The sequence below is a fragment of the Vicia villosa genome, linkage group LG1 (assembly GCF_029867415.1).
Source record: "Vicia villosa cultivar HV-30 ecotype Madison, WI linkage group LG1, Vvil1.0, whole genome shotgun sequence".
In the NCBI taxonomy this organism is placed as follows: domain Eukaryota; kingdom Viridiplantae; phylum Streptophyta; class Magnoliopsida; order Fabales; family Fabaceae; genus Vicia; species Vicia villosa.
Genome location: NC_081180.1, coordinates 248,609,088 through 248,636,221, shown reverse-complemented (window position 1 = coordinate 248,636,221; position 27,134 = coordinate 248,609,088). Strand labels below are relative to the sequence as shown.

At 34.8% G+C, this 27,134-nt stretch overlaps 3 protein-coding genes across 3 annotated transcripts; all 3 read left to right on the top strand.

Moving 5' to 3' along the window:
• The first annotated feature begins 4,770 nt into the window (after window positions 1-4,770).
• Window positions 4,771-9,484, top strand: LOC131645118 (BRASSINOSTEROID INSENSITIVE 1-associated receptor kinase 1-like). The gene is made up of 11 exons (XM_058915777.1): window positions 4,771-5,180; window positions 5,770-5,902; window positions 5,991-6,062; window positions 6,302-6,445; window positions 6,874-6,945; window positions 7,051-7,122; window positions 7,211-7,287; window positions 7,520-7,648; window positions 7,749-8,090; window positions 8,305-8,699; window positions 8,835-9,484. Exons 1-11 carry the CDS (start codon window positions 5,105-5,107, stop codon window positions 9,153-9,155), a joined length of 1,833 nt encoding a protein of 610 aa, XP_058771760.1. The 5' UTR covers window positions 4,771-5,104; the 3' UTR covers window positions 9,156-9,484.
• A 4,461-nt stretch (window positions 9,485-13,945) lies between these two features.
• Window positions 13,946-17,742, top strand: LOC131645120 (BRASSINOSTEROID INSENSITIVE 1-associated receptor kinase 1-like). Its single transcript, XM_058915779.1, has 10 exons — window positions 13,946-14,127; window positions 14,236-14,368; window positions 14,461-14,532; window positions 15,152-15,295; window positions 15,785-15,856; window positions 16,001-16,072; window positions 16,165-16,241; window positions 16,517-16,645; window positions 16,751-17,098; window positions 17,309-17,742. The coding sequence occupies exons 1-10, from the start codon at window positions 14,028-14,030 to the stop codon at window positions 17,695-17,697; spliced, it is 1,536 nt and encodes a 511-aa protein (XP_058771762.1). The 5' UTR covers window positions 13,946-14,027; the 3' UTR covers window positions 17,698-17,742.
• Window positions 17,743-21,477: 3,735 nt separating this feature from the next.
• Window positions 21,478-26,053, top strand: LOC131645117 (BRASSINOSTEROID INSENSITIVE 1-associated receptor kinase 1-like). Its single transcript, XM_058915776.1, has 11 exons — window positions 21,478-21,630; window positions 21,742-21,874; window positions 21,973-22,044; window positions 22,684-22,827; window positions 23,317-23,388; window positions 23,533-23,604; window positions 23,697-23,773; window positions 24,049-24,177; window positions 24,283-24,630; window positions 24,842-25,236; window positions 25,487-26,053. Exons 1-11 carry the CDS (start codon window positions 21,531-21,533, stop codon window positions 25,787-25,789), a joined length of 1,845 nt encoding a protein of 614 aa, XP_058771759.1. The 5' UTR covers window positions 21,478-21,530; the 3' UTR covers window positions 25,790-26,053.
• Window positions 26,054-27,134: the final 1,081 nt, after the last annotated feature.

Sequence of the window (27,134 nt, the reverse complement as noted above, 5' to 3'; positions counted from 1 at the left end):
TTTTGAATGACGAAATAAACTTCTACCATAAATTATACTAAAAAATAAGAGGGAAAATTTTGGGGCGTAACACTGTACTTTTTGAAGACTCATCATAAGATGTGTCTTCCTTCCATCTTGTTGTACTATCTGAGGGATACAATCAAGAAGACTAGGACAACTGATATTCAGAGTAAGAAGATTCCACCATAAGTTCCTTTTGGAAGGCTTCTGACTGACATCTTTGTGGAGAGTGGGTTGGTTAAATTCTCGTAGAAGAAGCTCAGTGTACAGAGGATCTGACTCCACGCATTGGAGAATTCATCAAAGTCTGGAATCTATAGTACATGGGTTTGTTGAAGAAGATAATCACTAACCCTCTGACGGTTTCTTCTGCTACCATATTGACAGAAGACTTCCAATGGACAACTTCCCTCTATTCACCAAAGGAGATAATCTAGATGGAATTGCTGCCTATGTGGTAATGATGGCAGAAGCAGGGATTGACGTGTCAAGCTTCAGATATGAAGATCTGGCTCCTGCACACTCTCTCCTTGATTCCTCTAGAGGCAAAAGGAAGAAAACCTCAGAAGGTACTGAACCTAGGAAGAAGAAAGACAAATCTCAAGCTTCTAGGAACATCTCTCTGGCTTTCTATCCAGAACCTTCAGCTGGCGTCTCTAAATCTACTGCTCCTGCAAGTAAGTCACTTGCTCCATCTGTTTCTAAGTCTTTAGCTAAAATTATTAATGAATTGTCATCCACCACTTCACTCTCAGTAACTTCACCCTCTACCACCTCCATCCCAGATACATCCAATTTTACTTCTTTTTCAACTCCACCATCCACCGTTCCCACAAATATTTCTGAACCAACAAAAACCAATCCAATTACTGTTTCTGATCCCATATCAACAACAATTCCAGTTATAACAACAACCATTCTGACAAGTGTTTCTAATTTTGTAACAACTACTTTTGATTTTGTTACATTGTTTATTTCATCTATTCCACCCACAAGTGTTCTGGGCTCGACCGATAGTCAGGAACGACCTAATCCATACCTACTCCAGGATGGCCAATGACCCTGACCCAATCATTCAAGGATAGAAAGTCCAGAACCTCCGCGACCTAATGCATAGGTCGCTCCTTCGTCCACGACCAGGGACGACTCATGCTTCAGTAGTCAGGCATCCGACTCCTTGGATACCGCCCATAGCTCCTTCTTGTCAACAAGGAACGTCCTTCTGCTCGCCCAACGACTACTTCCGAGCAACTTCCCAGGATTCCTACATTTGCTCCTAAAATTCGGACAGTCACACATTTTGGGTCTTAATCCACGATCCAGCCAAAAACGCTGACCATTGGCCATGATGGGGGGTATTATATGATCTCTCTCCCTCGAGAGAGTCAGGTTACACATTTTCATGATCCTAAACAATAAACCGTATTTGTGCTCCTACTGACTTGATCGTCGAAGTACCTTGTAGGTACACACCCTCCTCGTCATCATCAATACCGTGCAAGGCGTTCTTGACCCTTTCTGATTCTGGTCCCCAGGTCAATATAACTAGTAATCAAGTTTCCAACCTTTTTTCGTCCATAACTACTCCCATTCTATCAGCACCATTCCAAACTTTCAGCTTAACAATAATCACTCCTTCATCTGAAACATTCCACTCTGCCACCTCTCAAACTTTGTTTGGATATGCTTTCACCAACCCAAATGCTATCAATCTTGGCTCACCACAATCTCACCATTTTGATCCTCACTCACCAGATTCTGAAAGCACCTTTGAAATCCATACAACCGAACCCCTTGAAACTAACGATCCTGAACCGATTAATTCAGCTTTGTCTGCACCTTTTGAGATTTCAACCTCTGAACCTTACAATATCTATGATATTCTTGACCTAACCGAGGAATCTACTGTAATCCATATTCCTGAAAGAGACCTACCCGTCGTCATATATCAACCCTCTGCTCCTAAATTTCCCAAAACCTTGGATGAATTCACTTATATGTTTAGGGATAAGGCTAAGAAATAGGTTACAAAGGTTAGAGCAGAAGGTAGCACGAGCACTGATCCTCAGGCTCTGGATGACTCCTCGAAGAACCTTAGAAATGGATGAACTCTGAGTTTGTCAGACTAATGAACTTTTCAGATGCATCAAGAGTTGCCAATGTTCAAATGATGACTGAATATGAAGAAGCTAAGAAGGAGAGAATCAAACTATTTAATCTCCTTAAGCAAAAGGAAGTTGAAGCTAAGGCTCTTCAAGCAGTTGAAGAAGAGAAGCTCAGAGCTGTTGAAGAAGCTATACTGACTAAAGAAGATGAAGATGTAGAAGCTGTAAATCAAGCTATAGTAGTTGTCTCCTCTGCTGATCCTGTTATTTTGCGTCTGGAGCAAGCGATTGGAGAAACTAGAGAAGAACAAGCCATGTTCAACGAAAGCATCGCCCAGTAGAAGGATGTTAATGAGAATGTTCATAATATGCTTCAACTGATCCTGGCCAAGCTGTCTACACCATCATCCTTTAGACCTTAGGCTCATAGGCTTTTTTTACCTTTTGCATCTGAACCCTAGGATTCTATTTATCTTTCATTGTTTGTTTTTTCCTTTTGTTGCTAACTTATCTTTTGTTTCATCTACCAAAGTTTTTATCTCCTTCTGTTATTTTTTTGTTTTTGTTTTCGCACATAATCAACTTTTTGACTATCACAAAAAGGGGAGTAATAACTGAAGTTATTATTTTGAATCTAATAGTCATATTTCCTAAAATAAACTGCTCACATTTCTACCCCATATAAACTTCTATTTTTGTTAGAACTGCTTTATTTCACAGATATCATGATCTGAATCAGGATCTGGGAGTTATGAACAACGTTTGTGTCTAACTTTTGGAATTATACTCTAAGAATTGAGTACTCAAGAATTGATTCAACAAATTAGGCTCTGAAAATTCAATCAGGCTCTAAGAATTCAAGTTCTTATTTAGAAATCAGACTCTGAGTAAATCAAGTGAACAATCAGGCTCTAAGAAGACTGGAATCAGACTTCTATCAGGCTCTGAAGATTTCAAGCTCTTGACTAGCTAATCAGGCTTTGAGATTTCAAGATCTCGTTTTGGCATTATTGCAACCAGAGGGAGTTACCCTGACGGTTCTTAATTAGGATATCTGATCTTCATCAAGTCTTAGACTCAGGGGGAGTTTCTCATATAAAGGATAAGTATTCCTTACTTTCTTTTCAGAAACTTTTTCTGATTATGTCAAAAATTCCTCATAGGCTTTTAATTGTATGTTGATTGAAGCATGTTGTAGATGATCATAACTTGAATTTTTAGTACCTAAGTCTTTGAGTCTTTAGAGCTTGTTCAGTAGAACCTTGTCTTCAGAGTCTTTAGCACTTGGTCTTCAGAAGTTATGTCTTCAGAAGTTATGTCTTCAGATCTGTATAACTTGCTCAGCAGAACCTCGTTTTCAGCATCTTTAGAATATATGACACAAAAGTAAAACTTTAGAAGGCCTCCAAAGCTTCCTTACAAAGTCACAATCAGATACTCTTGTATTAACGTTCCTTGAAACCTTTGCATAAGTAACATTCCAGAATCTTGACTTCCATAGTAACACAACACTAGTATTCTTCCAGAGTGTTGAGTTCTGAATCTGATGACGTTACACGCCTTCTTACTAGAGTTAGAACCTGGAATGCAAAAACCACACACTAGAAAGAAAACCGTTAGTGTATATAATTGTTCCTTGAGATAACATGTAAAGTTATCATTAAAACCTAAGACCATATGCAAAACCTAGTTCTTACAAATGACTTCTTCGATTAATGACCTATAAACACATACTACAAACAAAAGATTGAACTATGAAATTTCACCTGTCTTTGAGTACTTTCAACATACTCATAATTTTTCGGAAATCTTAATAAATTTAAAAGACTCACCTATAACAATTTTTATTCAAAACTATCATTCATTTAACTCACGTTAATTTTGACGATCATTTTCGGCTAACAACTTAATTATTTTTAATATAAATTATGTTATAATTATAAAAAATTTAAAAATTGATTTCACATAGATTAAACACATAAAATAATATATTTTCAAGGGACTAATTCCCTATTTAAATCTATAAAATAATTATTTTCAAGGGACTAATTCCTATTTAAATCTATGAATAATAGTAGACAATTATAGTATACACACAAAAAGGAAGATAATTACACTAGTATAGTAACTTATACTAGTATTAGTAGTAAACATGTTCCTTGAACTTGAATGAATCCAATGCTATACCACATGAAAGTGACCCACAACATAGTATTTACTTTATCTTTTTTTTTAACATTTCAACCTTTCAACATTAAACCTTCTTTCTTTCTTTCTTTCTTCTTACAGAGAAGCAGAAGTGGGTGTGGGGACCAGTCACAGCCGTGCATGCGTGCATCTTTGACTCTACTCTCTCTCTCTCTCCTTAATTAATCCCATTCCCAATAATCCCATTAATCACACTTTAACTACTCATATTCATTTTACTTAAACTAACATAATTTTTTTATTATCACTCCTATAAATTGGTTCGAAGGTCAGTTCTGATATCAAGTAAGTCCAACCTCTTTGTAATCGCAGGAATCTAACTGTGATTTTCAATATTAAATACAACGTCAATCAACACTGAACCAACAATTGATTTGATATTCATATTTTACTTTGAAAAGATAAAAAAAAAGAATAATAATAATTAAGAAATTTCTCAGTAAAGAAAACGATGCAACATTCGTTGACCTGCCTTTTCTCTTAACCCTTTTCTCTCTCTCTCTCTCTCTAAACTGTTCTGCATTTTCATTTTCATTTTCACCTCAAACTCAGCTATACCCATCTCAAAATTTAGCTTCTTTTTCATCCCAACAACACTAATAACCAAAAAAGATTAGATTTTTAACCTACCCATCATTCAATTTCATCAAATTAACCATTTTTTGTTTGGTCAACGTGGTCAAACTCTGGTGTTGGGAATCGTGTAGATCAAAAGAGGGTTTTTTTAAGGGATTCAAATCAGTTGGTTATGCATGGTTATGAAAGTGTGTTTGTAGTTGAAAGTAAAGATGGAAAGAGTGGCTTTTGTTTTTTGGGCAATTTTGGCTTTTGATTTTGTGATTAAAGGGTCTTCTAATGTGGAAGGTAGGTGGTTACTTTTGTCTTTACTACATGAAGGTTTTGATTGTTTCATGAAATGTTTCTATCTGTTAATTGGGTGCTTTATGATGCTATGATTAGGGAAATTTGCCTATTTTTGATCTACTAGGTTGCTTTCTTTGCTATATGAGGGTTTTAATTGTTCCATAAATGTTTCTATCTGTTAATTGGGTTGTTTTAAGTTGCTATGATTAGAGGAATTTACCTAATTTTGATCTACTAGGTTGCCCTTTAGCTTTATTGTTACTTCCTATATTCATATGTTTGATTGAAAAATATGCTTCATAATTTGACTTGGAGTAGCTTTTGTCATATTTCAACTCATTTGCTAGGAAGTTATGGTCATGTGTTTGAAGAATTTTAGTAAATTTAGTATATGACGGTGTTTTTGTTTCGTCTGCGTTTATTTAGATTAGTTGGACTTGGTTTAGTATTTAGATGTATGCTACTAAGGTTGACTAATTATGTTAACGATTGCATTGCATCGTGGATGCCAATGGTTACGTTATCTCGTAGACCATGCAAGTTAATATTAAGGATGTTTGCAACTGAAGATTGGTTCTTTTTAGCACAGGTGATGCACTGAATGCATTGAAGAGCAACTTGAATGATCCTAACAATGTTCTTCAAAGTTGGGATGCTACCCTTGTCAATCCTTGCACGTGGTTTCATGTTACATGCAATGGCGATAACAGTGTGACCCGTGTGTAAGTTGATACGTCGTTTTTAACTGTAATTTTTACGAATGTTTGTGCATGTAGTGAATTACTATTAACGTTTTGTGCATTTGAACAGTGATCTTGGAAATGCGGACCTCTCTGGTACACTGGTTTCACAACTTGGTGATCTCTCAAATTTGCAGTACTTGTAAGTTGTGAATCAGATATGACTGTTTATGAGAAATTTAGCCGAACCTTGTTTCTTGATTGATACTTTTGTATTTTAGAAACTTTACAGTATACGTGGTAATCTATTTTGGTTTGTCTGGTCGTATTCACAACATATCAGCTTCAACAGAATCACATGAATGTGACTTGTCATCATTCAATTATTTTTGGACTTTTTTGTTTGCGCGAATCTGAATTTTCTTCCCTTTTCGATGGCAGGGAACTTTATAGTAATAATATAACAGGAAAAGTCCCTGAAGAGCTAGGAAATTTGACAAACTTGGTGAGCTTGGATCTTTACTTGAACCATTTAAGTGGTACCATACCGAATACATTGGGCAACCTTCAAAAACTACGTTTCCTGTATGACATACTTTCCTTAATCTCATATCTTTGATCTGCAAAATTTATTTATGTTGGTTTCAATTTTTTTTCTTCCTTTACCTTGTTCAATTCAACATCTGTTTTTTCGGTTTTCGAATGCAAAATTAGGTAGATTTTGTAGCCTCTACAACATGTTCATTCTATTTCCAGTAAAATTTCAATATACAAAAATACATGCCTTAAAAAGTATAGTCCTATTTTTTTGTTATTGGCCTGATAAGAACAAGATAAAGGAAGAATCTGAATTGTGGAGAGACAGACTTTCGAAAACTTGTGTTGTAATATATCCCAAAAATTATCTATATAAATTTCTGTTTCATCTTTTCATTTCTGTATCATGATTTATTATTCTACTTTATCAGTTATATATACACCAAACTAATTATTTATCTTACTCTCCAAAACAGGCGTCTCAATAATAACACCTTGACCGGCCGCATTCCGGTATCTCTGACAAATGTTTCTACACTGCAAGTTCTGTGAGTGTTGCTTCTCTATTTAGATTAGTCAAAGTAGATTCATGTTTATACTAGAATCATTAATTTCCATGTATAAATTGACTCAACGGCCATCTTGGAAAACAGTGATCTGTCAAACAACAATCTAGAAGGGGATGTCCCAGTCAATGGTTCATTTTCATTGTTTACCCCTATCAGGTCTGTGGAAAAAATTCTGTTCTTATTTATGTCTTATTGTTGACAGATGACCTGAAACTTTACTAATGCCATGTGTTCCACTTTACAGTTATCAAAATAATCCTCGCTTGAAACAACCGAAAAACACTCCAGCGCCACTTACTCCACCATCACCGGCTTCTTCAGGTACATTGATATCTGTTATTTATCGACTAATTTTAAACTGTTAAAGAATAGCTTGAACTGAAAAAATCCCTTGATCTAAAAGCGAGTTAAGCAATGGCTAATGATGGTTTTTCTACAACTCATAAAACTAGGTTAACTTGGTATTGAACTTCGTAGTTCTTTTTTTCCCGATTAGTCACGATCTATTGTTTCGAGTTATAATTTCTTACTAAACTGTTAATTCTTTTTGTAGGTAGTAGTAATACTGGAGCTATTGCTGGAGGAGTTGCTGCTGGTGCTGCTCTTTTGTTCGCAGCCCCTGCAATTGCACTTGCTTATTGGCGAAAAAGAAAACCACAGGATCATTTCTTTGACGTTCCTGGTTAGTTAAATAGCAGAATATATGTATACATGCTCATAAATGATTCCGTTTTTAATTATCACTTATGAACCGACTTTTTGTCTGTCTTTTATTGCAACAGCTGAGGAGGATCCTGAAGTTCACCTTGGTCAGCTGAAAAGGTTTTCTCTACGTGAGCTGCTAGTAGCGACAGATAGCTTCAGTAACAAAAACATTCTAGGTAGAGGTGGATTTGGAAAGGTTTATAAAGGACGTTTAGCTGATGGCACTCTTGTAGCAGTAAAAAGACTAAAAGAGGAACGGACACAGGGTGGGGAGCTACAATTTCAAACAGAAGTTGAAATGATCAGTATGGCTGTGCATCGCAATTTGCTTCGGCTTCGTGGTTTTTGCATGACATCTACAGAACGTTTGCTTGTATATCCTTATATGGCCAATGGAAGTGTAGCATCATGTTTACGAGGTGCCTTATCGTTTCAATATCCTTATTTTGATTTGTTATAGGAAAAAAATAACAATTAGTATTTCCTATATAATGGCAGCTACGTGAATACAATAATCGGAAATTCTTAATAGTTAAAATTTTTAAATGCAACGAGTGCTCTTCTAGTTGAATTTTCAAAATTTCTAGTTTCAAACTAAAAATGTGTCTATGTACATTGATTCTGTTGTTGTAGAACGTAGTGAATCTGATCCGCCACTTGAGTGGCCAATGCGGAAGAATATTGCGCTAGGATCTGCCAGGGGGCTTGCTTACTTGCATGATCATTGCGACCCTAAGATTATTCATCGTGATGTGAAAGCTGCAAATATATTGTTGGATGAGGAATTTGAAGCAGTTGTTGGAGACTTCGGTTTAGCAAAGCTTATGGATTACAAAGATACACATGTTACTACGGCTGTTCGTGGTACGATTGGGCACATAGCACCCGAGTATCTGTCAACTGGAAAGTCTTCAGAAAAGACGGATGTTTTTGGATATGGTGTGATGCTTCTTGAACTAATAACTGGACAGAGAGCTTTCGATCTAGCACGTCTTGCCAATGATGATGATGTTATGTTGCTTGATTGGGTATGTTTTTAAATTAACTGTAACATGCATTAATCTCTTCACAATGATCTATACGCCATTGCATAACGCATAGGCTATAACGTAATATCAACACTAATGACTTCTCGTTGGTTTCTGACATTGTTTTGAATCTAGGTTAAAGGACTTCTCAAAGACAAGAAGTTGGAAACACTTGTAGATGCAGAATTAATGGGAAATTATGACGATGATGAGGTAGAGCAGTTAATCCAAGTGGCTTTACTATGCACACAAGGGTCTCCAATGGAAAGACCAAAGATGTCCGAGGTTGTGAGAATGCTGGAAGGCGATGGTTTGGCAGAAAAATGGGAGCAATGGCAGAAAGAAGAGACGTATAGACAAGATTTTAACAACAACCACATGCATCACCCGAATGCAAATTGGATAGTAGATTCAACTTCACATATGCAGGCAGAGGAAGTCTCAGGCCCTAGATGATCCGTTCTACATTCTATCATATCGACAAGTGAATACACAATCCTTCCTCTGCCTGAAAGAGATAAAACGTCACGATTTGTGCATATGCTTTTCACCATCGCTTCTACTTAATCTTTTGTTTTGATCTTGTTGAAATTATCTTGTATGTTCAGGTTCGGTTCCATGTCCATTGATCAGGTTATGGTTATTTAAGAAAGAAGTTTGTAATGTTTATTGGGTTGTCAAGTTGCAGGATAAAGTGTAGGACACAAGCAACCAACACTTTTGTCATTGTATGTATGGGCAACTAGTATAGAGAGCTTTTATGGAAATATATGCAATTTTATATTTATTGTTTTCAGATAATAAGTAGGTAATGTATTTGTTTTTCTTTGAACTGTGAAATAATATTAGTACAGTACTTCAGGGGGTTGCTATGTTTGTCATTTAATAATGGTAGTACTTTCTCTGCAAATATGTTTGAAATATAATGGAAGCTATTCTTCAATTTCTCTTTGGAATGTCTCATTTAGCCAATTATTTATGGGGTTTCCTTTCCCACTTTTTGTGGTGAAGAGTCATCCTATGTAAATTCTAAATTGTGTCTCATGAATTTGGAAATATATTTTCGGATGCACACCAAATACATTAAATTATTTAATGTGCAAGGGAGCCACACATTCATTTTATTAGATATGAGTTTGAAGATGCATTTTTATATTAATCTCATATGCACCACATGTAATCGTAAGTGATTTACTCCCTCATGTTGCATTAAATTTGTCCGGAAATGTGTCTTTGTAATAAAACATAAAAATATACTTTCACAATCGCTCTTCAGCCAACCACATCTATTCGTAAGTGATTCACTCCCTCATGTTGCATTAAATTTGTCTGGAAATGCGTCTCCATAATAAAACATAAAAATATACTTTCATAATCACTCTTTAGAAAGTAAAATTTGACATTTTTTAATGGAATACATTAATGTAATATGTCATGTATAATGATTATACTATCATAATAATTTTGTTATCAATTAAACCATACATTGATTTAATGTATTAGAATCAATCCAGAATCTATAATACTATCAAAATGATAAATTACAAACCATAATACTATTCATAATGCAAATACTAACAAATACTATGTGTATATCAAATCTCCTTGATCCTTCTCTGTCTCCTGTATTGTAATGTCGTTCGTGCCTCAGATAGAATTACATCTATAATGGTCCTTGTTGAACATTTGATTCCACACACAAAAGAGAGAAGGGATGAATGTAGGTTTCGTAAAAACGATAGTTTGAATTTTGCTATTATTTTTCAGAGTTTAAAATCTTTTTGGTACTAATGTTTCAGAAATTAGCAGTGGAAAGTAAATATGTGAAGCATAAAGATTTAGGAAAAAGAGAAATGACACCAATAATTTATACAGATTCAGTCAAGAAGACTTAATCTTGTCCCCAAGATTTGATCTTAAGAGCATCCAATAATGTTTAAGAGCTTTTAGTAGGTTAAAATCTCAAACTTATACAAAAAAATGAAATTTCGGGCTAACTTCCAACCAAACAACGGAGATAAGCGATTAATGTTCCTTCCAAATATGAACTTGCAGATAGAGGCAATTAATCTTCCTTTTAAACATCGACTGAAGCGATTAGCATTCCTTCCAAACAAAAACTTGAAGCGGCAAGTCCCTAAGCTAAAACGAGATTTTCTACACATTTTATCGAATCAAGGTGAGCTTTTAAATCCGATTGAACTCCTGAACCGAACTGAGGTTTTAACCAGGTTGATTGCGGACTAAGATGATATTTTAAATCAGACTTATCTCGAACCACAATGAACTTTTAAATCGAGCTGAACTCGTGACTCGAGTTGAGATTTTGAACCAGAAGCTTTTAACCAGAATGAGCTTACGAACCGAACTGGTGACTTAGAAACTAAATCGTCAAACCGAAGCTTTTCAAAAGTTTAGCTTTTAACCCAAACAAAGACTCCTTAAGAATTATTCAACCAAGAAAAAAACACTCTTCGGTGAATTTACAACAATTTCCTTTCTAGAATACACAGATTTCTTACCAAATACAAAAACTTTCTAGAAGTGCTACGGCTAAATTCATGTGAGAGAAAGTTGAAAAACATTTTAGAGAGAGTGTGGGGAGTATGATATAAGGCCCACATTTTTGGATGGTAAAATGTGAAGGGAGTGATCTCTATTTATAGGCTAGAGGTTAGCGCAAAAAAAAGAAAATTTTCATGGGTCAAAATTAATGAGTTAATTAATTGGCTTCTGGCCCAATCGATTGTGCCAAAAATAATCGATTATGAATGTTTAAAAAGGAAAGAAGGGCCACAAAGGCGTTACCCTTCATTAAGGATCTATCATAAACATTTAAGAACAACTTTTCCACTAAACCAATTGATTGTGTATGAGTGTGCATCAATTGGAGAATACAAATTTTGTTTAGAACTTTCTGACAGTTCCTGAATCAACTGCCACAACTCCACAAAAATTTAAGTATGTTTTCTTAAGAAATAGAGGCTTAAAATACTTATTTTAGTGTGTGTGTGTGTGTGACTTATCCTATAACTTCATGAAAAATCCCTTGTATTTTTACAAAACACGGTTCACTCAGACGCAACTGGGTGAGCTTTCACACTTCCTCTCTTTCACGCTTTGAAGCTTATAAAATTACCAAGTAAATATCATATATACACTTGCTTGAATATTCTTGGAGATAAGGGTTGAAAGTTATTCAAGTTGAGTACCATCATCAGAGGATGTTTGTGGTGATCACCAAACTCTAATCTGTCAACATACATCTTTAACTACTTGTTATAATTGAATCCTCATAGGTTGTAAATGTTGATATGCAAGTCGCCATACGCGTTGCATCATCAAAAGCTCATTCGAGTTGTCATTATCAAAAGTACTTTGTCAAGAGCTCCTTTAGTTACTTCTTTGAGTACCCTATAAAACATTCCACATTCTCCCTTTTTTTTTTTAATGATGGCAACACATTTTTCAAGGAGGTGGTAAAAGAGACAAACAAATATATAGTTGGAGCGATAAAACTTTTCCTCAATTAAGTATAGATTATACTCTACTCCTCCCGAGAGTATATTTCTCCCTCTTTATCAAAATAAAAAAGGCGAGTAAAATATGTCTTACGAGAATTTAGATATACAAAAATGTAAGCACATAATAATTTAAGAAAGGGGAAATATCACACTTTATTAATTCAAATCATACTAGAATTGAAATACTAACACTAGAAATTACAAGAAGTAAAAATGGTATGAAAAACAGAAAATCAAGCACGCTTATAAATTAAGACACATTATTGAAACTATTTTTTATCATTAGCATCATCCTTTCTTCAGATGATCTTCTTATCTCTTCCACGTCTTTTATCAAATTCTAACATATACTATGTATATAAGTAAAATAAAAATTACGTATGAATTACAAAAATATTATTTATAAATTTCAAATAAAATTTCATACAAATAAAAATTACAAGAAATACTATTTTAAATTTAGAATTTTAAAATTTCATACAAAATAAAATTACATAAAATACTATTTTAAATTTACAAGTTTAAAATTTCAAATAAGAATTACAAATTAATATAAAGTATATATAAACACATATTTTTGTTTATTTTGATATATTAATATTATCCTTTTTTTTGAAATAACATATATTTATATTCAAACGCATTTAATTATAAATTAAAATTACTAAAATTATAGATTTAAATTGACTTCAACGTAAGTGAGAGAGATATATATAATTAAAATAAAAGTGTAAGGGAGAGAAAGATGATTGATATAAAGGTCTGATTGAGATCCTATATACTATATTCTTAAATAATAAACAATTTTTTGTTTATTATTTATTTAAATGTGTTTAAATAATATTTAAAAGTGATTTTGGTGGTTGTAAATTTTATAGAAAGATTGATTATTAAAATGTATTAAGTATAATAAAATATTTTATATTATTAATATTTTAAAATTTTAAACACATATTTAATTCATTTTGACATATTTATTTAGAAATAAATAATTATTTAATATAAAATAAATATTAAAATAATAATTTAATATATAAAATAAAAGTGTTAGTGAAAGAAAGAGACAATTGAAATGATTAAAATATATATATTTTTTAATATTAAAAATTAACTTTGGAATAAATATATTTTTAGAAATTAATTTAACAAATGAAACAAATAGTGTAGTAGTTAAAAATTAATTTAACAAATGAAATATATTTGTTTTGAAGGGGACAGAGTGTGAGTGTGTGTTGATTGTTGATGTTGATGTTCCATGACGAATTCGTGAGAAAACAAGGAAGTTTGGTGGAACTTTGATTTTAGAGGTTTAGGGAGATTGAGAGAGTAGAAGTTGGAATGAGAAGAATGAAGGAGGAGAAGAGTCTGACACGAATTTAACATCAAATTGTTTCGTAAATACATAATTTAAAAAAAATGCTTTCGAAGATAAATCAACGGAAGGAAAGAACATCTTTGACAACACGCATGGTGCATGAGAGACTAAAGCGGGTTGCGGTTAGAGATTTTTTTTTTAAGTTCATATACCAACGATGTACCCTAACTTCATACATACTATCTATCTGACTGTACACTATGATTTTATTAAGAACGTGCTAAAGAATTTCAAAGTTTAATATATTGAGCTGAAAGAAATGACTGCATTGAAATGATAGCATTCAGTAAATGGAAATGTGGTTAAAATTAAATAGGAGTATTGATGTTGATAAACCAAAGATAAGTCAAAATTAAACTATCCACTTTACTATAAACCTTCTAAAGAGTAAAGAAAGGGTTTGTGTTGTAGACTTGTAGTTGAACAAAGATGGAGGAAAGAGTGATTTTATCGTCTTCTAAACCTTTCTTTCTTTTTTGGGCAATTATGGTGTTTCATTTTCTGCTTAAAGCTTCTTCAAATCCAGAAGGTCACTGCTTACTTTTTCTCTTTACTCTTTCAACCTTTTTATAGATAGATATCTTAAGAAACTAAATTTTATATTTGCAACTGAAGATTGGTTCTTTCTTTAGCACAGGTGATGCACTGATTACATTGAAGAGGAACTTGAAGGATCCTAATAATGTTCTTCAAGATTGGGATGCTACACTTCCAAATCCATGCACATGGTTTCATGTTACGTGCAATCAACATAACAGCGTGATCGCCGTGTAAGTCGACATGTCTGTCATTTTTACTTGTAGTTTTCCTGAATGTTTTTTTGTCTGCATAGTGAATCATTATTTTTGTTGCATTTTGACAGTGATCTTGGAAATCAGGACCTTTCTGGTACATTGGTTTCAAGCCTTGGTCATCTCTCCAATTTGCAGTACTTGTAAGTTGTCACTCATATATGTGATATTGTTGAGTGAATTATTAGGCTAGCTTCTCAATTTCACGAAAAATTGACCCCTAGTCGCACGGTTCCAGTATTCGTCAACTTACATTTTAGATTGTACTTTTCTTTTTAGTGACTGTATCATAACTCAGGGCCGAGTTTGAGGGTGTGCAAGGCGGCCTACAGCACACGGCCTCACACTTTTTTATGATTAAGCAATGGCAAAAAAGGCCTCCATACACATATTCCACAATTAATTTACGGTTAAATAGGACTCATTAAAAATTCACGACTCAACTAAAGGTAACTTCTGCTTCTTATAAAGGGCCTTTGAGAGGCTCTGTCAAAACTCAAATGCTTGCTGCCCCATCTCTATTCTATTGTAGAAAGTATGGATCTATATAAGCGAGCACTATACCGCCCCATATCTTTTATTATTAAAAATTGAATCATGAAAATTTATGGTACCTTCATAAACCTTACTATAAGAGGCTATCTTGTCTCGTCGAGTTCACACTATATCAGTTTCATACAAATTATATGAATGTGACTTTCAATTATTTGTTGGACTTTTTGGTTTGCACAAGTCTGAACTTTCTTCCTTTTTCATTGGCAGAGAACTTTATAATAATAGTATAACAGGTAAAATCCCAGAAGAGCTAGGAAATTTGGCAAACTTGGTTAGCTTGGATCTTTACTTGAACAATATAAGTGGTACTATACCCAATACATTCGGCAAACTTCAAAAACTACGTTTCCTGTAAGACATGCTTCCATTATTCTTGTATCTTTGATCTGTAAAATTTATTCGTGTTTGTTTCAATTGTTTTACAGGCTTACCTTTTTCAACTTCCTTTTTTTTGTGTTTCCCGATGCAAAATGTGGTAGATTTTGTAGCCTCTACAATACGACTTATCAAGAAAGCTGCAATAAACAAAAATGAATGCCTAAAAAAGTAGTCTTGTTTGTTCCGTTATTGCTGCTGCTGGTTATTATTACATGACGCAATAGTGTGGTTATATGAAAATTGAATCAAATAGTTGAGGTATTTCTAATTATTTGTAAGAAGTCTTAACAATATCTGTTACATGTTTTGATCGTCTCGATCTCTGTCTACCAAAGACGTTACCAGTTCAACACAGTACATGTTTATCAGTTGTATATAGCAGCCATCAGTATGCATCATGATTTATATAACTAGTTGTCTATCATGATTTATTACGCTAATTCATCTTGTTCTCAAAAACAGGCGTCTCAATAATAACATGTTGAGTGGCCGCATTCCCGTGTCTTTGACAAATGTTTCTACGCTGCAAGTTCTGTGAGTGTTACTCCTTTATTCCGATTTGCCATTAGTTATAGTCGAAGTAGTTCTTTTTACAGAATTCAAACCAGATTTTTATTTGCACTAGAATCATATATATTTCCATGTATAAATTGATACAACGGACTTCTTGGAGTACAGTGATCTCTCAAACAACAATCTAGAAGGGGATGTTCCAGTGAATAGTTCATTTTCATCATTTACCTATGTCAAGTCAGTACAAATAAATAACTATGTTCATATCTTTGTCTCATTGTTCACAGACGACATGAAAATTTGCTAATGCCATGTGTTCCAATTTACAGTTATCAAAATAATCCTCATTTGCAACTACCAAAAATCATTCCTGTGCCGCCTTCTCCACCATCACCAGCTTCTTCAGGTTTGACGATGTTTGCTTTTTTGTCGACAATGATTTTGAATTAGTAAAGAATAACTTGAGACAAAAGCTTCAATTAAGAATATAACTCAAGCTTGCTCAAAACTCTCTAGAATTAAAACCAAACACAACTCTTTTTTTTTTAAAGTTTAATTTTAAGATGGTATAAAAGAACCAAACGAGGTTAATCCTTTTCATTGTGTTGGGTGTGAATCAGTCATAATCTATTTTTCGAATAGACTTATCCTTTCTAATTAGACTGTAAATCCTTTTTTCAGGTAGCGAAAATACTGGAGCTATTGCAGGAGGAGTTGCTGCTGGTGCTACTCTGTTGTTTGCTGCCCCTGCAATTGCACTTGCTTACTGGAGAAAAAGAAAACCACTCGATCACTTCTTTGATGTTCCTGGTTAGTTATATAACAGAAAAGACGGTCTACATGCTCGTAATAGCTATATTCTATAGTTGTTAATTACTGGTGAGCCAACATGTAGCCTGTCTTTTACCACGGCAGGTGAGGAGCATCCTGAAGTTCGCCTTCGCCTTGGTCTGCCTAACAGGTTTTCCTGGCGCGAGCTGCTAGTAGCGACAGATAACTTCAGTAACAAAAATATAATAGGCAGAGGTGGATTCGGAAAAGTATATAAAGGACGTTTAGCTGATGGCACCCTTGTAGCAGTAAAAAGACTTAAAGAGGAGAGGACACAGAGTGGGGAGCTACAATTTCAAAGAGAAGTTGAAATGATCAGTATGGCTGTGCATCGCAATTTGCTCCGGCTTCGTGGTTTTTGCATAACATCTACTGAACGTTTGCTTGTGTATCCTTATATGGCCAATGGAAGTGTTGCATCATGTTTACGAGGTGCCCTATCTTTTCACTCATATTCTTATTTTGATTTGTTATTGAAAAAAAATAACAATTAGTATTTCCCAAATATTGACAGCTACACAGACACAACGGAAATTTGTAACTAGTTCAAATTTTTCAATGCAATGAGTGCTCTTACGGTTGACTTTCAAATTTTCCACTTTCAAACTAAAACTGTGTCTATGTATATTGATTATGTTGTAGAACGTAGTGAATCTGATCCGCCACTTGAGTGGCCGATACGGAAGAATATTGCGCTGGGATCTGCCAGAGGGCTTGCTTACTTGCATGATCATTGTGACCCTAAGATTATTCATCGTGATGTGAAAGCTGCAAATATATTGTTGGATGAGAACTTTGAAGCAGTTGTTGGAGATTTCGGTTTAGCAAAGCTTATGAGTTACAAAGATACACATGTTACTACTGCTGTTCGTGGTACGATTGGGCATATATCACCTGAGTACCTGTCAACTGGAAAGATTTCAGAAAAGACAGATGTTTTTGGATATGGTGTGATGCTTCTTGAACTAATAACAGGACAGAGGGCTTTTGATCTAGCAAAACTTGCCAATGATGACGATGTAAAAAACTGACTGCTACTTCTATTCTGCAGTTGTAACAATTTTGGACACTTTTAACACTATACTTCCACTGGTGGAAGACTTGCTTTAAAACTGCACATAACACTTTTTACACTTTTTACTTTCTTGGTTGAAAATGAAAATACAAACAAGTCTTTATATAGACCTAAAAGACTTCTGCTATACTAGGAAATTAAAGCAAATAAATACTCTTAATATGCCACTATCTCTTGACCTTCCAACTACAAGAGACTCTTTGTTTTTCCACTAACTTATTAATAAAAACTCATTTAACATAACATTAAAGTTTATTCAACAAAACTCCCCTGTAAACTTAAATGTTTCTACCATCCATCATACCTATCAATTTCTTGCCTCTGTCGAAAATTTCTTTCGATAATGGTTTTGTGAAAATATCTGCTGCTTGATCCTTGCTTGCTACATGCCTCAATTCGACACTTCCTTCCTTCACATGTTCTCGAATGAAGTGGAAGCGAACGTCGATGTGTTTGCTCCTTTCATGATTCACTGGATTCCTTGCTAACTCAATTGTTGACTTGTTATCCACTTGAATTATTGTTGCACCTACCTGCTTTAGCTCCATTTTGCTTAACAATCTTCTAAGCCATATTGCATGACAAACGCACCAAGATGCTGCTATGTATTCAGCTTCACATGTCGAGAGTGTTACAATCGGCTGTTTCTTTGAAATCCATGTAAAAGCGGTATTTCCCATAAAGAACACATATCCTGAGGTGCTTTTTCGATCGTCTACATCTCCGCACCAATCGCTGTCGGAATAACCAATCAGCTTGTAATCTTCTGCTCTTGAATAAAACATTCCAAGTGACACAGTGCCTTGGATGTATCGAAGGATTCTTTTCAATGCCTTCCAATGTGTATATACTGGTTCCTCCATGAAACGACTTACAATTCCGACACTAAGCGAAAGATCTGGCCTTGTACATGTGAGATATCGAAGACTTCCTACCAAACTTCGATATTTGCTTGCTTCGATGCGTTCTCCTCCATCAAATTTTGACAACTTTGCACCTGGTTCCATTGGCGTCGATATCGGATTACAGTTTTCCATCTTATATTTTTTCAAGATTTCTTTTGCATATTTCTCCTGTGAAATGAAAATTCCTGTTTCTTCTTGTCGAACCTCCAGACCAAGAAAGAATCTCATCAGACCTAAGTCTGTCATCTCGAATTCACGTGTCATTGTGCCCTTGAATTCTTCTATCATCTGACTGTTGTTACTCAAGAAAATTAGATCATCGACATAGAGAGCAACGAGTAACAGGTTACCTCCATTCTTCTTTACATACAGAGCATGTTCGTAAGGACATTGCTTGAAACTGTTCTCTTTGAAGTATGTGTCGATGCGTGTATTCCATGCTCGCGGTGCTTGCTTCAACCCATAAAGCGCCTTTTTCAACTTTAGCACTTTTTCTTCTTTTCCAACTTTCATGTATCCGGGTGGTTGTTCGATGTAAACTTCTTCGAGCACACCATTTAGAAATGCTGTCTTGACATCCATTTGAAATATCGGCCATTTGAATTGAGCAGCTTGTGATATAAGTAATCGAATTGTCTCCATTCTTGCAACAGGAGCAAATACTTCGTCATAATCGATTCCAGCTTTCTGTTTGTATCCCTTCGCAACAAGCCGCGCTTTATAACGTTCTATTTCGCCTTGAGCATTCATCTTTTTCTTGAACACCCACTTCACACCGATGGGTTGAATTCCTTTTGGTAATTCTGCTAGTTCCCATGTGTTGTTACGTTCAATGGCCTTGATCTCTTCGTTCATGGCAGTTTTCCATTTTTCATCTCGCATCGCCTCTTCGAGGCTAATGTTTTCAGTATCTGCCAAAAGACATATAAGATGCACCTCTTCTGTTGTATCATACAAATCCTGCAGGCTTCGCATTCTAGGTTGCAGAGGTTCATCTTCAGTGTCAGAATCTTCAAGGTCAGATGAAGTGCTTGTCGGTATAGCGACTGATGTTTCTCCAACATCGACGATAACTTCTGTCGAATTGTTCCAGTCCCACTTGCTCATTTCGTTTACTCGAACATCTCTATTCACTATCACCTTCTTGCTTATGGGATCAAACAACCTGTACCCTTTTGTCTTCTCATCATATCCAATGAATATGTATTTCTGACTTTTGTCTTCAAGCTTTGTTCTTCGTTGATCCGGTATGTGTGCATAAGCCACACTACCAAATAATTTGAAATGAGAAACTGTTGGCTTTTGTCCGCTCCATGCTTCTTGTGGTGTTTTCGAATGAGGACATCGATTCTGAACATAAATGGCACATTGTACAGCTTCTGCCCAAAATTCCTTCGACATGTTCTTGCTCTTAAGCATTGATCGAACCATGTCGAGAACTGTTCGATTCTTCCTTTCAGCCACACCGTTTTGTTGAGGTGAATATGGTGCAGTTAGAAATCTCCTTATGCCCTGCTCTTCACAATACTTCATAAAGGCTGTTGAAGTATACTCACCGCCTCTGTCAGATCGAACTGCTTTGATGTGTCTGTCAGTTGCCTTCTCCACCATCACTTTGAACTTTTTAAACACCTCGAATGCTTCAGATTTTTCTTTCAAGAAATAAACCCAAGTCTTTCGTGAGAAATCATCGATAAAGGAAATGAAATACCTTTTGCCACTGAAAGATTCCGGAGTGATTGGTCCACATATGTCGGTATGAATCAGTTCGAGAATATGTTTAGATTGATATTCGGCCTTCTTTTGAAATGAGGTTCTTGTTTGTTTGCTAAGCACACACTCTTCACAAAACTTTCCTTCATGGTCCATGTCTGGTAGCCCGTGCACCATGTTCCTCTTTGCTAACCTTCTCAGACCAGCATGATGTAGATGACCAAAACGTAGATGCCACAGCGACGCTTTGTCTTCGACATTGACTTGCAAACATTTTCCTCGAACGCTTCTCAAGTTCAGTTTGTACATTCGATTTTTCCCCTTTTCGACTTGAGCAACCAGATGCCCTAGATTGTCCTTCAAGTGTAATATCCGATCTTTCATACAAACTATCCAAATCTGACGGTTCAGAACCAATTTACAAAAAAGATCTTTCTTCCTGCCTGCACCGTAAGTTCATCTTTCACCGTTTCTTCATATCACTTATTATTTAACTTAGGATAAAGCTAACATGGGGCACATGTTAAGAAACTTAAATATAGTAAATTTGTATTGGAAAACGTAATAAACACATTAATTATAAATTTTTTATGAAAATAATGCACAATTTTTTAGAAAAAAATTCTAGATTTAGCTCTTAACATGTTAGCATTAGCATGACCCTTTAACTTATTATTTCGCTGAGTATGTTGAAAAATAATTAATTTTTAATCTTTCTAAGAAATTACTGCATTCAAATATTCAATTACTAATATTGACCTTTTATATTATATTTAAGAGGTTAAGAGTAGTGCACTACACTATCATCCGATAAAATTAGAACATTCTGTCATGTCATATCAGTATTTTTAAATTAAAAATGTGACTTGGTTGAATACATGCTCCTGATTGACTGACAGTGTAAAAATATTTTATCGGTGATTAGTGGTTACTTTTTTTTTCTCTATTTAATCAATGAACGTGTGCTTAAAAATTAAATATTATTGAAAAATAAATAAATATTATGGATGGAAATAAAACAAAGAAAAGTCATAATTAAACCATAAACTTCACTTCACTAACGATTTTTCTTTGGGTCAACAAGTCAAAATGTTGATGAAAAGAAGGTTTGTGTTTTATTATGAATGAATGATTTATGACGCTGTTTTGTTATTGTTGTAATTGAATAAACATGAAGGAAAGACTGATTTCATCATCTTCTAAACCTACCTTTCTTTTTTGGGCAATTATGTTGTTTCATTTGCTGCTTAAAGCTTCTTCCAATCCAGAAGGTCACTGCTTACTTTTCTCTTTACTCTTTCAACCTTTTTATTTATAGATAGATATCTTAAGAAACTAAATTTTATATTTGCATCTCAAGATTGGTTCTTTCTTTAGCACAGGTGATGCACTGAATACATTGAAGAGGAACTTGAAGGATCCTAATAATGTTCTTCAAGATTGGGATGCTACACTTCCTAATCCCTGCACTTGGTTTCATGTTACATGCAATGAACATAACAGCGTGATCGCCATGTAAGTCAATATGTCATTTTTACCTGTAGTTTTTTTATTATGAATGTTTATCCGCATATTGAATCATTATTTTAATTATTTTTGTTGCATTTGGACAGTGATCTTGGAAATCAGGACCTTTCTGGTACACTGGTTTCAAACCTTGGCGGTCTCTCCAATTTGCAGTACTTGTAAGTTGTCACTCATATATCATATTGCTGACCAAATATTAACTGTTTCTGTTTCTTGATTGATACTCTTATTCATGTTAAAACTTTAAGTTATTATTCTTTTTATTTTTTTCAATTCCCAACAGTTTTTTCCATAAAGATACCTGTTGTGCACTCGGATCTCAAAATTGTGATCCCTCATCTGGAAGACATGACAGAGAATCACTTAAGTCTAGGCAAGATGTACTTAGCATCTGATTGTTTCTGCATCAGCTACACCATAGATGCACATTTTTTCCGAAGCAAGTATTGTTAGCTACTCATTTTCACTGAAAATCAGCCCCTAGTCGCACGGCTCCAGTATTCTTCCGCATAACCAAACATACCATTAGTTTTGCGAATTAAGGAAAAAAAGCCAATCAATTGTTAAACCAGCTTAGCATTTTTAACTGATCCGTTAACTCGTCTATTTTAGATTGCATTTTGCTTTTTATTTACAGTACCAAAACTCAAGTTCCTGCTGCGCCATCTCTGTTTGATTATGAAATCTTATGAATCTATATAAGCGAGGACTATACCCCCCACCCCACCCCACACACACACATCTTAGATTGTCATCTTTCTGTTATTTGTTGAACTTTCTTCCTTTCTCATTGGCAGGGAACTTTATAATAATAGTATAACAGGTAAAATCCCAGAAGAGCTAGGAAATTTGGCAAACTTGGTGAGCTTGGATCTTTACTTGAACAATATAAGTGGTACTATACCCAATACATTTGGCAAACTTCAAAAACTACGTTTCCTGTAAGACATGCTTTCATTATTCTTGTATCTATGATCTACAAAAATTATTTGTGTTTGTTTCAATTGTTTTACAGGCTTACCTTTTTCAACTTCCTTTTTTTTGTGTTTCCCGATGCAAAATGTGGTAGATTTTGTAGCCTCTACAATACGACTTATCAAGAAAGCTGCAATAAACAAAAATGAATGCCTAAAAAAGTAGTCTTGTTTGTTCCGTTATTGCTGCTGCTGGTTATTATTACATGACGCAATAGTGTGGTTATATGAAAATTGAATCAAATAGTTGAGGTATTTCTAATTATTTGTAAGAAGTCTTAACAATATCTGTTACATGTTTTGATCGTCTCGATCTCTGTCTACCAAAGACGTTACCAGTTCAACACAGTACATGTTTATCAGTTGTATATAGCAGCCATCAGTATGCATCATGATTTATATAACTAGTTGTCTATCATGATTTATTACGCTAATTCATCTTGTTCTCAAAAACAGGCGTCTCAATAATAACATGTTGAGTGGCCGCATTCCCGTGTCTTTGACAAATGTTTCTACGCTGCAAGTTCTGTGAGTGTTACTCCTTTATTCCGATTTGCCATTAGTTATAGTCGAAGTAGTTTTTTTTACAGAATTCAAACCAGATTTTTATTTGCACTAGAATCATATATATTTCCATGTATAAATTGATACAACGGACTTCTTGGAGTACAGTGATCTCTCAAACAACAATCTTGAAGGGGATGTTCCAGTGAATGGTTCATTTTCATCATTTACCTATGTCAAGTCAGTACAAATAAATAACTATGTTCATATCTTTGTCTCATTGTTCACAGATGACATGAAAATTTGCTAATGCCATGTGTTCCAACTTACAGTTATCAAAATAATCCTCATTTGCAACTACCAAAAATCATTCCTGTGCCACCTTCTCCACCATCACCAGCTTCTTCAGGTTTGACGATGTTTGCTTTTTTGTCGACAATGATTTTGAATTAGTAAAGAATAACTTGAGACAAAAGCTTCAATTAAGAATATAACTCAAGCTTGCTCAAAACTCTCTAGAATTAAAACCAAACACAACTCTTTTTTTTTTAAAGTTTAATTTTAAGATGGTATAAAAGAACCAAACGAGGTTAATCCTTTTCATTGTGTTGGGTGTGAATCAGTCATAATCTATTTTTCGAATAGACTTATACTTTCTAATTAGACTGTAAATCCTTTTTTCAGGTAGCGAAAATACTGGAGCTATTGCAGGAGGAGTTGCTGCTGGTGCTACTCTGTTGTTTGCTGCCCCTGCAATTGCACTTGCTTACTGGAGAAAAAGAAAACCACTCGATCATTTCTTTGATGTTCCTGGTTAGTTATATAACAGAAAAGACGGTCTACATGCTCGTAATAGCTATATTCTATAGTTGTTAATTACTGGTGAGCCAACATGTAGCCTGTCTTTTACCACGGCAGGTGAGGAGCATCCTGAAGTTCGCCTTCGCCTTGGTCTGCCTAACAGGTTTTCCTGGCGCGAGCTGCTAGTAGCGACAGATAAGTTCAGTAACAAAAATATAATAGGCAGAGGTGGATTCGGAAAAGTATATAAAGGACGTTTAGCTGATGGCTCCCTTGTAGCAGTAAAAAGACTTAAAGAGGAAAGGATACAGAATGGGGATCTACAATTTCAAAGAGAAGTTGAAATGATCAGTATGGCTGTGCATCGCAATTTGCTCCGGCTTCGTGGTTTTTGCATAACATCTACTGAACGTTTGCTTGTGTATCCTTATATGGCCAATGGAAGTGTTGCATCATGTTTACGAGGTGCCCTATCTTTTCACTCATATTCTTATTTTGATTTGTTATTGAAAAAAAAATAACAATTAGTATTTCCCAAATATTGACAGCTACACAGACACAACGGAAATTTGTAACTAGTTCAAATTTTTCAATGCAACGAGTGCTCTTACGGTTGACTTTCAAATTTTCCACTTTCAAACTAAAACTGTGTCTATGTATATTGATTATGTTGTAGAACGTAGTGAATCTGATCCGCCACTTGAGTGGCTGATACGAAAGAATATTGCGCTGGGATCTGCCAGAGGGCTTGCTTACTTGCATGATCATTGTGACCCTAAGATTATTCATCGTGATGTGAAAGCTGCAAATATATTGTTGGATGAGGACTTTGAAGCAGTTGTTGGAGATTTCGGTATAGCAAAGCTTATGGGTTACAAAGATACACATGTTACTACTGCTGTTCGTGGTACGATTGGGCATATATCACCTGAGTACCTGTCAACTGGAAAGATTTCAGAAAAGACAGATGTTTTTGGATATGGTGTGATGCTTCTTGAACTAATAACAGGACAGTGGGCTTTTGATCTAGCAAGACTTGCCAATGATGACGATGTGTTGTTGGTTGATTGGGTAGGCTTTATTAACTTTGAATATGTCATTAGTACTTGAACAATTTTGTTAATTATGACATTCACTTATCTCTTTGCAATGTTCTATTCTCTCAAGCATCATTATTGAGTGTATCTCTATGCCTTGCATAATATCAAACAAATATTATAGAGACCATTTAGGTTATTGTGGTATTGCTTAGGCTATAATGTAATATTGACACAGATTACTAATCATTTATGGTAACTGTCTGGCATTGTTTTGAATTCAGGTTAAAGGACATCTCAATGACAAGAAGTGGGAAACACTTGTAGATGAAGAGTTAAAGGGAAACTGTGATAATGATGAGGTAGAGCAGTTAATCCAAGTGGCTTTACTATGTACACAAGGGTCCCCAATGGAAAGACCAAAGATGTCTGAGGTTTTGAGAATGCTGGAAGGTGATGGTTTGGCAGAAAAATGGGAGCAATGGCAAAAAAAAGAGACAAATCGACAAGAATTTAACAACAACCACATGCATCACCCTAGTGCAAACTGGATACAATTAGATTCAACTGAACGTATCCAGCCATAGGAACTCTCAGGTCCTAGATGATCCATTTGAAGATTCTATCATATCGACAAGTGAATACACAATCCTTCTTCTGGCCTGAAAAAGATAAATTTCCTGATTTGTAGTCTATCATTTAGAAAGATAATGGAATCTACTTTCGAGTTTAGTTTGGAGTCTATCATTTAGCCAATAACCGATGATGTTAAACTAGATATTAACTATTACTAATAAGCCTGTGGCCAAATTAATTAATCCTATAATTAAATAGAATTTTTCATTTCATAAGCTCTACTTTGGCAGTATGATATCCTTTTAATTTTTTTATTAATTTAAAATTAGGATTAGGAAGGGTAAGCAAGGATAAAGAAAACCCCAAGTTTTAATGAGATTTTTTGTCTTTTTGTCTAGTAATCTAATGGTCGAAATTTCATTTTTAAAGATGAATAAGTTGAATGTCGCAGGTTTGAACCTTCGCCCTTACAATCGGATGTCTCTGCACAAACACAACTACTAACTGAGTTGACTTTATAGAAAATATGTAGCATTAGTATAAATATGTTTTACAGAGATAACTAATGAGATTCAAATTATTTTAAAGTGAACATGGGTGTCAATATGATGATTTGTAATAGAGTGTTGGCGGAAAAATCGTTTTAAAAAACATTGCACATCCATTAAACTCTTCATTTGTTACAGGGCCTCGTCTTATAAAGGCCGAAGTGCTTCACTAAAGAGATGGTGAATTTTGGTGTATGGTTTCAGTCTCGATGCTTCAATTTGGACGGCAGGGGTGTACCTTCAAACACTCTAACATTCAAGTCAATGATGACATAAAGTGAGAGACATTATGAATTAGAATAGTGTGTACTTTGATGTTGCGCTTTCGTTGACCTTTTATGGCAGGGTTCTCAAGTTTCATGGCCCTAAAACCTTCTGCGTTGGACAGTTGTATAAAGATAGATGTCACTATACCGCTCACAGTATAATTTGACGATTCTGCTCAATGATTTTCTCTAATCAAGTGTCTATCCAGGACACATCCATCTTAGGCTTTACATTATTAGAACCTTTTTGTGGCTAATCGTTCCTAAAGAGTGACATCATTGTGTCATACAGTAAAATTTTGCCCCAAAAAAGATCATTTCATGAGTAAGAACTCAAAGTTTAATGTAAGGTTTTGTTAAAGATTAACTTTTCTTTTTTCCTTTCATAAGTAATAGAGTCGACCAAATGAAATTTTACTTTGAGTCTTTTAGAAATCAACAAGTTTGTTCACTTCTCTTTCCTTTTTCATTTAAAGTTCTCAAATAGGGATTCATTTGGGTAAGGTCTAGTTGAAAATAAGATGCTTTCATCACCTTGAATC

Bases quoted from the DNA above. Each gene is read 5' to 3' on its own strand.
- LOC131645120 (XM_058915779.1), top strand. From the start codon at position 14,028: ATGGAGGAAAGAGTGATTTTATCGTCTTCTAAACCTTTCTTTCTTTTT. The intron at 14,128-14,235 runs GTCACTGCTTAC...TCTTTAGCACAG, and splicing joins AGCTTCTTCAAATCCAGAAG to GTGATGCACTGATTACATTG. The intron at 15,296-15,784 runs GTAAGACATGCT...TCTCAAAAACAG, and splicing joins CTTCAAAAACTACGTTTCCT to GCGTCTCAATAATAACATGT.
- LOC131645118 (XM_058915777.1), top strand. From the start codon at position 5,105: ATGGAAAGAGTGGCTTTTGTTTTTTGGGCAATTTTGGCTTTTGATTTT. The intron at 7,288-7,519 runs GTACATTGATAT...TTCTTTTTGTAG, and splicing joins ACCATCACCGGCTTCTTCAG to GTAGTAGTAATACTGGAGCT. The intron at 7,649-7,748 runs GTTAGTTAAATA...TTATTGCAACAG, and splicing joins TCATTTCTTTGACGTTCCTG to CTGAGGAGGATCCTGAAGTT.
- LOC131645117 (XM_058915776.1), top strand. From the start codon at position 21,531: ATGAAGGAAAGACTGATTTCATCATCTTCTAAACCTACCTTTCTTTTT. The intron at 24,631-24,841 runs GTGCCCTATCTT...ATTATGTTGTAG, and splicing joins TGTTGCATCATGTTTACGAG to AACGTAGTGAATCTGATCCG. The intron at 25,237-25,486 runs GTAGGCTTTATT...TTTTGAATTCAG, and splicing joins ATGTGTTGTTGGTTGATTGG to GTTAAAGGACATCTCAATGA.